Source organism: Herpailurus yagouaroundi, unplaced genomic scaffold (genome assembly GCF_014898765.1).
Source record: "Herpailurus yagouaroundi ecotype Mexico unplaced genomic scaffold, PumYag 569, whole genome shotgun sequence".
Classification (NCBI taxonomy): domain Eukaryota; kingdom Metazoa; phylum Chordata; class Mammalia; order Carnivora; family Felidae; genus Herpailurus; species Herpailurus yagouaroundi.
Window position 1 is genome coordinate 2,354,588 of NW_024412786.1, and position 9,306 is coordinate 2,363,893.

Consider the following 9,306-nt stretch of genomic DNA (forward strand, 5'->3'; position numbering starts at 1 on the left):
TAGCTTCCATAACGGATCTTCTATATCACTTGAGTGTTTTTTTTGTTTTTAAGTTTTTTTTTTTTTTTTTTTTTTTTTTTAGTTAGAGAAAGAGCGTGTCCAAGTGGGGGAAGGACAGAGAGAATCCAACGCAGGCTCTGTACTGTCAGCATGGAGCCTGGTGCAGGGCTTGAACTCATGAACTGTGACATGACCCGAGCAGAAGTCTGACACCTAACTGAGCCACCCAGGTGCCCTGAAGTTCCTAAACTTAAGATTTGAATCAATCAGTTATGAACCCACTGAGGTATCCTTAGCATTTTTTGGAACAGTCTGAAAGCCACTGTTACCTACTAGAAGCCAGTGGCCTAGACCATTGCATTCAATAATAGGCAGGGTGCTCTAGGCTGGGAATCTTGGTAGCAACAAAGCACATCCCCTGTCCTCAGGCTTTTACACGGAAGTAGGCCAGAAGCAGAGGGAGTAAAGCAATGATCGTTGGTAGCTGAGTAGTCTCTAAGAGAAAAGGAAGTGAAAAGAAGAAGAAATGTAAAAAAACGCTGTAGCAGGCATAAGAAATTTGGGGAGGGTTTGCAAGGGATGAGATTTAGGATGGGACATAGAGGGATGGAAGAAGAATCAGCCGGTAGAATTGGGCTGGGGAAGGAAGCCTGTGAGAAAGGCAGAGAGATGGGGACTCTCTGTGGCCCCCATCCCATCTGTGGCCCCAGGCTTCCCATCAGAGCTGGCAGTGGGGGAGGGAAACGAGGCTGGAAGGCCGGTTGAGGTTGAGGGTGGGAAGCACTCTACTGCAGGTCGAAGTGTCTACATCCAGTTGCTAACAATAGGCAGGACTGAAGGTTACCGAGGAAGGGACTGGTATTAGATCTTGAGTCAAGAAACTTGAATCTTGCCAACAGGTACCAAAACCAAGAAAAATTAGTCCTTTTTCGCCCTAAGTCAGAACTGGCCCCAGGCAAGTAGTTACCGCTAGCTGGACAGATCGACGTGAGACCAGCGCTGTCCATGGTAACAGCTTTTGTGTGGCTTAAAGCTTTCATCCATTTTTCTCACAACCAATCCGTGAGAGGTGTCAGCCCCATTTGGTAGATGAGAAAAGCTGAGACTGCCTAGGTCAAGGTCAGGAGGGCCTTGAGACGCCAAGCCTTCTCTCCCGTGCCCACGCTGCCCAGAGGCTCGTCAGGCCCCAGAGGCTGGCGGCGCCTCCGGGACTCCCGCGGGGTCTTGGCTCCGCCTCATAGCCCCTCGCGCTGGAAGCCCCGCCCCCAGGAGGGACCCGCCACTTCCCCGACGTCCAATGAGACTTAGCTGGGGGAGGGACTGAACGTCATTGAGGGCCAATCTGATTGGGCCTGGGCGGAGCTGCGGCGGGTGGGAGCTGAGCGCCTGCACCGCGGTCTTCCCAGCCGGGGGAGAGCCCGGCGCGGGCGGCGCGCACGGGGCCCTGCTGTGCGCGCGCCCGCCGCCCGCCACCCGCGCAGCCCCTCGGCCCACTCCGCCCTTCGGGTCGTGGCGCCCGTCCCTCCCTTGCTCTCCCGTCGGCGCCCGGACAGGGGCTCGGGAGCCGAGCCTAGCCGGGGCAGGGGCGGGAGCCGCGGGACGAGCGCCTGAGGTGGGTGCGGAGCGGGAGACAGGGAGGCAGGGAGGCCGAGCGGGCGGGCGCCTGGGTACGCCCCGCCGAAGGACCCCGCGTCGAGGTGGAGAGAGGTCGGCCAGGTGGCGGAGCCCGGCTCCTGGCCTGCCTCGGTCCCAGGCGCTCGGGTCCGCGCCCTAGTCCCCCTCCCAGGCCACCACCCTCCCCTCTGGGGACACCTCGTCCCTCTGGCTGCCTGCGGCCTCCTCACCCCTCTTGCTGTTTGTCGCCTGTGCACCTGCCTTCTGGGCCTTGCGCTCGCACTGCCTCTCCAGGCCCGCCCCCCCCCCCGGGCCCCCCGCGCCCCCGGCCCCCCCCCCCCCCCCCGCAGTCTTACCTCCTCAGGACCCAGCACCAAATTAGCCTGGTTCCTTCTGCTCCCATCCGTCCCTCTTTGTCGTCTGTACACTTGTCACCTCAACTCTTCATCCACTCTGCCCCCTCCTTCTCCCCGAACCCCCCCTTCCCAACATCCAGCCCAGGCCATCATCCCTCTCCCCCTCCCAGGGACTCCTCCCCCCAGCCCTGATTGTCCCCTACACCTGCCCCACTCAGCCCCAGCCCCATGTCCTCCCCCATCCATGCTCCTTTGTTGTCTCTGCAGCTGTCCCCTTGGCTCTATCCATCCTTCTCCCCAAAACTCTAGCCCAGACTCCTCCGTCTAACCAGTGAGCCACCCCCTCCCCGGTTCTGTTCTGCCATCCCTCCTGATCTGTGCCCAGCCCACGGTTCCCTCGGCCTAGCCACCCCCTTCCTTCCAGCCCAGCCCTCTGAACACCTACCCAGTGTACGCCCTCACCCTCTCCCAGCTGGCCCAGTCTTCCCCGGGGTCTCCCCTACGCCAGCCGATTTCCCTGTCCTCATCCATCCTCTTTTCCTGCCTGTGCTCCTCTCCCATCCTCCTGGCCTCAGCCGGCTGTACCCCCGCTCACTGTTTCCTCCCCCGACAGGTGCCGTGGAGAAGCCATGGAGCTGAGCAGCAAGAAGAAGTTGCACGCCCTGTCCCTGGCCGAGAAGATCCAGGTGCTGGAGCTGCTGGATGAGTCCAAGATGTCCCAGTCGGAGGTGGCCCGGCGCTTCCAGGTCTCCCAGCCCCAGATCTCACGCATCTGCAAGAATAAGGAGAAGCTGCTGGCGGACTGGTGCAGCGGCACGGCCAACCGGGAGCGCAAGCGCAAGCGGGAGTCCAAGTACAGCGGGATTGACGAGGCCCTGCTCTGCTGGTACCACATCGCCCGGGCCAAGGCCTGGGACGTGACGGGGCCCATGCTGCTCCACAAAGCCAAGGAGCTGGCCGACATCATGGGCCAGGATTTTGTCCCCAGCATTGGCTGGCTGGTCCGCTGGAAACGCCGGAACAATGTGGGCTTCGGGGCCCGGCACGTCCTGGCGCCTCCGTTCCCCCCCGAGCCACCTCCCCCGGGCCCCACGTCCCAGGCCCAGCCTCCTCTTTCTCTCAAAGACTTCTCCCCCGAGGACGTTTTCGGCTGCGCCGAAGTGCCTCTCCTGTACCGGGCAGTGCCCGGCAGAGGGGGCGCGCGCGACCGGGTGCAGGTGCTGCTGTGCGCCAACAGCAGAGGCACCGAGAAGCGGCGCGTGTGGGTCAGCGGGCTCCGGGCCGCGCCAACGTGCCTCTTCGGGGTCAGCGGTGCGGCTCTGCCGGCCTCCTACCACCCCGACCTGGGCGTCCCCTGGTCAGAGTGGCTGGCCCAGTTTGACAGGGACATGGCGCGGCAAGGCCGACAGGTGACCCTGCTGCTGGCCGCCCGGGTGGCGGAGGGGTTGGCCGGCCGGCCCGGGCTCCGCCACGTGCGGCTCCTGCCTCTGGCCGCCGACGGCAGCACGCCTTCGCTGCCCGGCTCCGTGGTCCGGGCCTTCAGGACCCACTACCGGCACCGCCTGCTGGGCAAGCTGGCTGCCGTCCGGAGCAAGAGGGCCGGCGCCTCGCTGGCCGAGGCCGCGGCGGGCATCACCGTGCTGGACGCGCTGCACATGGCGGCGGCCGCCTGGGCCAAGGTGCCCCCCCAGCTCATCGGGAGCAGCTTCGTCCAGGAAGGGCTGGCTCCCTGCAAGATGTCCCCGTCCCCAGACCAAGCCTCCGAGATGCCGCCGGTCCCCGGCGGGCTGAGCCTCGAGGAGTTTTCCCGCTTTGTGGACCTGGAGGGTGAGGAGCCCGCGTCTGGGGGGTGCAAGGAGGAGACGGGCACTGAGGACGAGGCGGGGGCCGGAGAGGACGGCCTCGGGCCCCTGCCCACCAAAGCCGACGCCCTCCGGGCACTGGGCACGCTGAGGAGGTGGCTGGAGTGCAACGGCACCTCCCCTGAGCTCTTTGAAAAATTCTACGCCTGCGAGGAGGAGGTGGAGCGTCTCTGCGGCTCGTGAGGGGCCCCCCCTTGCTGCTGGCCGGGCCCCCCCTCTCCTGTTTCCCATGGAAACGCCCTCGCTAGGAAGGCGGGCTGGAGGCTGGGCTCTTTCCCGCGGAAATGGAGCTTCGGGAAAGGTGTGGAAGGGAGACAAGCGGGGAGACCGAGTCGAAGCCCCGAGAGAAGGTCGCCCCAGCCTCCAGAAGAGGGTTCTGAAGATGGGGCGCGCCGGGCGGGGTGTGAGGCTAGCGTGTCGTTTCTCAACCTCCAGGGAGGCCGGGACCTGGGAAGGAAGAATTGAGGCTTTACGGACAGGCCGATCCCTTGAACTCTGTGTCGGAAACAGTTCTGCTTCTGGAAATGAAGTTTTTTAATCAGAAGAGAGGTCGGGGTGTTGTTTTCACGGAAAAGGGGCGAAAACTTTCAACTCAGATTTTTTAAAATTGACTGCTGAGGCTGGCCACGACGCCACCGTCTGGGCTTGGCCGCTGTGGCTGCACGTGACCAGCAGCACCCCCGTCTTCCAGAACTCCAGCGGGAAGGACTCCCCGGGAACGGGGACCCCTTACCTGCCGACAGACAGATCCCGAGTATCGTCCCCGGACATTCTGCTGCTCTGATGACTTCGCTCTCAGATCGTGGCATTAGGAACGGGGGGGGAGGGGTGGCTAGGGACAGTCTAGGGAAACCGCTCGGAGCCAGAACTTGGCATCGCATCGCCATCCGTTCCTTTGATCATTTCACAACATCTCTTCAGCAAGCCTCCTGTGTGGTGAGCTTGCAAAAATGGCCTCCCTGCCGGGCAGGGCCTCACAGACAGTGACAGTGCGGTGTGACTAAAGGCCGTCTCACGGGCTTGTGCAAAGTGCTGTGGCCCCCAGGAGCCTGGGGAGACTCCTGGAGGAGGGGAGCGGGGAGGACAATCCCGGCCAAGGGGAGGCAAGCATGGAGGCCTGCCGGGAAGGAGGGGGCCCCAGGTGGTGAGCAGAGGCAGGTGGTCCCTCTAGAGCACAGGGGGAGGCGTGGGGAGCAGGAGGGGTCTTCAGCCCACCACACAAGCTGGTGGGGCACCCCAAGGGGTCTCAGGGTGAGGACAGGTCATTCGTGGGATCCATGGGGCGCCCGGGTGGCTCAGTCGGTTAAGCGTCCGACTTCGGCTCAGGTCATGATCTCGCAGTTCGGGAGTTCGAGCGCCACGTCGGGCTCTGTGCTGACAGCTCAGAGCCTGGAGCCTGCTTCGGCTTCCGTGTCTCCCTCTCTCTCTGCCCCTTCCCCACTTGTGCTCTGTCTCTCTGAAAAATGAATAAATATTTGTTAAAAATTTAGAATAACTGAGACGTGGAGACGTGGGTCCAGGTGAGTGGTGGGCAGCCTGAGCCAGATCGGGGAGTAGGATCTGAATAGGATGGGTTGACCTGGAAAGGACATGCGCTGTGGACACAGACGGACCCTGGCCGGTGACGCGTCCAGCTCAGGCCCAAATCCTGCGGCTGAAAAGGCAATCGACCGTCACAAGCCAGCGCGGCACAGTTTTCTGGGGGGTGTTGCGGTCCAGGACACGGCGCCCAGGGCAGCCACGCTCATGCCCCCCTGCACGCCTGGCGCAGGCTCCCCCTCACTGGGGGCGTGGCTGCGGCACTTTGTCGACTTTGATGAAGTACCTTTCTTTTTTTTTTAATGCTTATTTACTTTTGAAGGAGAGAGAGACAGAGTGTGAGCAGGAGAGGGGTAGAAGAGAGGGAGACAGAATCCGAAGCAGGCTCCAGGCTCTGAGCTGTCAGCACGGAGTCCGGCTCAGGGCTTGAACCCATGGACGGCGAGATCACGACCTGAGCCGAAGTCAGACGCTCAACCGACTGAGCCACCCAGGCGCCCCACAATCCTCAGTGTATTAAGGAAAGCTCCCGGGACGCTAACTTCTGTTGTATACTTCTTCTAACTTCTTGAAGCTCTTTCTTCTCCAGGCATCCCCGTCACCTTACTGGCCTCATTTTCTTTCTCGTATATATATTGTATATATATTATATATATATACACACACACACACACACACACACACAAATATATTGTTTTATAAATAAAACCAAACAAAACAACAACAATTATATATATATAGTTGTTTTGTTTTTATTTTTCATCTCTGGAAAGCCCGAAGATCTCGTTTAGGAGAGCGCCTCTTCAGAAAAATTTGTAGTTACTCCTGCCAGACACCAGAGGGCGCGCCTACCATGATAAGTTAATTTCTCCATGGAAGATGTCCCTGGGGCGCCTGGGTGGCTCAGTTGGTTAAGCTTCTGACTTCAGCTCAGGTTATGATCTTGCCGCCCGTGAGTCCAAGCCCTGCGTCAGGCTCTGTGCTGACAGCCCGGAGCCTGGAGCCTGCTTTGGATTCTGTGTCTCCCTCTCTCTCTGCCCCTCCTCTGCTGATACTGTTTCTCAAAAATAAACATTAAGAAAAATTTTTTAAAAAAGAAAAAAAAAGAAAAAAAAAAAAAAGGAAGGAAAGAAAGGTGTCCCAGACCTGAAGCAATATGAATAGGCATGTGGCTTCTGATTCACAGAGGAGACGATCTTATTCTTAATTTTTGTCCACCACGAGGGAGAGGTAGGTTTCTTTGTAAATTCCCTTTACTGGTGGATGGAGATTTTCTGGTCTACCTTTGCACTAAAGGTGTATCCCTCTCCAGAATCTTGGCTTAATTCATGAGTCTGGGGTTCAGTTCCCCCTGACAGTTCCATGCAGTTATTTAACCTAAATGCTGAGAAGCATTAGTGCGAGCCCCTTAGCAGCTCCAATTCCAACACGCTGGTTTACGCTTACTTCCTTGTTTTGAAGGGGCGCTTGGGAAGTTCCCTTACTTCTTGAAAGGTTAGGGTTTTAAGATCCTGTTTGTTCTAATGGATCTGGAATCTAGTTGCTTTATAGTAGGAGGGATCTAGGTAAAGTCTAGAGCATCAGTCTGCCAGAGGGGGAGTTGGGAGGATCAGTTTTCTTTCTTTCTTCATTCATTCATTCATTCATTCATTTGTTCAAAACCATCGATTGAGCACCTCTGTGTGCCAGCTAGGGTTGTGATGATGTACAAAAGCAGACAAGGTCTTTGCTTCATGGAGCTCATAGCTTAGAGCAGACACATTATAATAAAAGAATCACACAAACAAGTGTGATTACAGACGAAGTGGGGATTGCATGAAAGCTAGTGCTTCTCAAACTGTGGGCCACACCAGCAGCATCAGTAGGAACTTAGTAAAGCACAAGTTCTTGGACTCTTCCCAAACTTACTGAATCAGAAACGCCAGCATGGGACCCAGTAATCTGTATTTCAACAAGCACCCCCCCCCCAGGGGATTCTAAACTACTGCCTAAGCCAAAGGAACTTGACCTAGAAAGAGGGGCTGACCAAATTTCCCTAAGGAAGTGGTGATGACAACAGAAAGATGAGTGAGAGGCACATAGGCAGCGAGAACAGCATGTGCAAATGTCCTGCGGTCAGAGGGAATCTGGTTGTTTAAGGAACCAAGAGAAGGTGAATGTCTGAGGGCCTTGAAGTTTGTAGAAGCTTGCCCTGATTCCTCAGAGTGACGGAAGGCCGTCCAGGAGGATGAGAGGAGTAGGGTGTCTTGATCAGAACTGCATTTGAAAAAGCGGAGTTACTTGTTCAGATTCAGGACAGGACCAAGGCTGTGGCATGAGGATGGCAAAAGAGGGAGTGAGTCCTAGAAAACTTCAGAAGCAGGGTTGGCAGGAGCTGGGGACTCCTTTGATATGGGAGGAGGGGGAAAGGAGAGCTTCCTGGAGACATCTGGCCCGAGGACATACCTGTACCGCAGAGCACTGCAGCAGGAGGGGACCGGGGGGAGCCATGACCTGCCTTTGAGATCCTCAAGGATAGGTGACCAGAGACAGAGGGCAGTGTGGGCCTGGAGCTCCGGACAGCCGTGAAGCCAGAAACAAGTCACATTCACGAAGTGAATGCCCAGGAGTCTGGAAGAAGTGATTTAAGCCAGAATCATCCTTAGGTTTGTCATTTCCCCCTATACCCACACATGTAGTCTTCGTGTCACTATCCACATAAGTTAGCCTCCTGTGGTCACTGCTATGAAAATAAACGTGACATTTGACAGTATGCAACCAGTAAGATGCTGTATACGCTCGCCCAAGTTACAAGCTCCCGATGTGCGAGCCTCAGACACCATCCCCGTTGTCAACTCAAAGCAAGTGCATTTGCTATTTTCTTTCCTAGTTCTTAAGGATTCCTTTCCCCCCAGCGAGTCCTCAAACGTAATGATGACCCCCGACGACATGTTAATTCCTTGCGGAATTTAACGTGACTATTATGAGACCCTGCTGATGTAAAAACACTTGGCTTTTAGAAATACCCTTGGGGGATCCCTAGGCGGCTCAGTCGGTTGAGCATGTGACTCTTGATTTCGGCTCAGGTCATGATCTCACGGTTTGTGAGTTCGAGCCCTGCCTTGGGCTGTGCACAGACAGCACAGAGCCTGCTTGGGATTCTCTCTCCTTCTGTGTCTGCCCCTCTCCTGATCGTGTGCGTGCATGCGTTCTCTCTCTCACCAAATAAACTTAAAAAAATTGTCTTGGGGCGCCTGGGGGCTCAGTCGGTTAAGTGTCCGACTTCAGGTCAGGTCATGATCTCGCGGTTCGTGGGTTCGAGCCTCGTGGAGCCTGCTTCGGAATCTGTGTCTCCCTCTATTTCTGCCCCTCCCCCACTTGTGCTCCGTGTGTGTGTGTGTGTGTGTGTGTGTCTATCTCAAAAATAAATAAACATTAAAAAAAAACCTTTTTTTTTTAATTATCCTTGGCCACTTCCTGCCTGTTCTTTGTCTTTCCACCCTCCTTTCCGACACCGTTGTGTCCTTTCCCTGGGCCTCGGAAAGAGGAATGAGTTGTTTTCTCACTAATCGTGTTCACACTTAACCCTAACCTCCCTCCAGCTCTGTTCTGTCAGTCCAGCTAGCAGCCCTTGCCATGTGCAGCAACAGGAGCTCGGGCCGGGACTCCATGGCCCCATGGGAGGCCTGCACTCTCTCTGGTTGTAAGGGAGGAGAGAAGAGCTCCGGCCTCCAGAGACACCTCGGGGGAAGCCAGAGGGAAAACAGAAGCCTATGCCTAGACGGTGCAAAGGCAGGCTTAAGGGTGTAATTGCTACCCCAAAAGAGGATTTAATTAAAACCCAGTCAAGAACGGATTTTTAAAGTTTATTCTCTTGCTGACAGGTAATGTGCGAAATGGCAAACGACAGAGGGCCACCCTGACCTCCTGCTCCCTTCTGGCCCATTTATAAGCGC

General features: G+C 56.8%; 1 protein-coding gene across 1 annotated transcript; it reads left to right on the forward strand.

Moving 5' to 3' along the window:
- The first annotated feature begins 1,478 nt into the window (after positions 1-1,478).
- Positions 1,479-4,376, forward strand: TIGD3 (tigger transposable element derived 3). The gene is made up of 2 exons (XM_040465904.1): positions 1,479-1,612; positions 2,584-4,376. Exon 2 carries the CDS (start codon positions 2,600-2,602, stop codon positions 4,013-4,015), a length of 1,416 nt encoding a protein of 471 aa, XP_040321838.1. The 5' UTR covers positions 1,479-1,612; positions 2,584-2,599; the 3' UTR covers positions 4,016-4,376.
- The last annotated feature ends 4,930 nt before the right edge of the window (positions 4,377-9,306 follow it).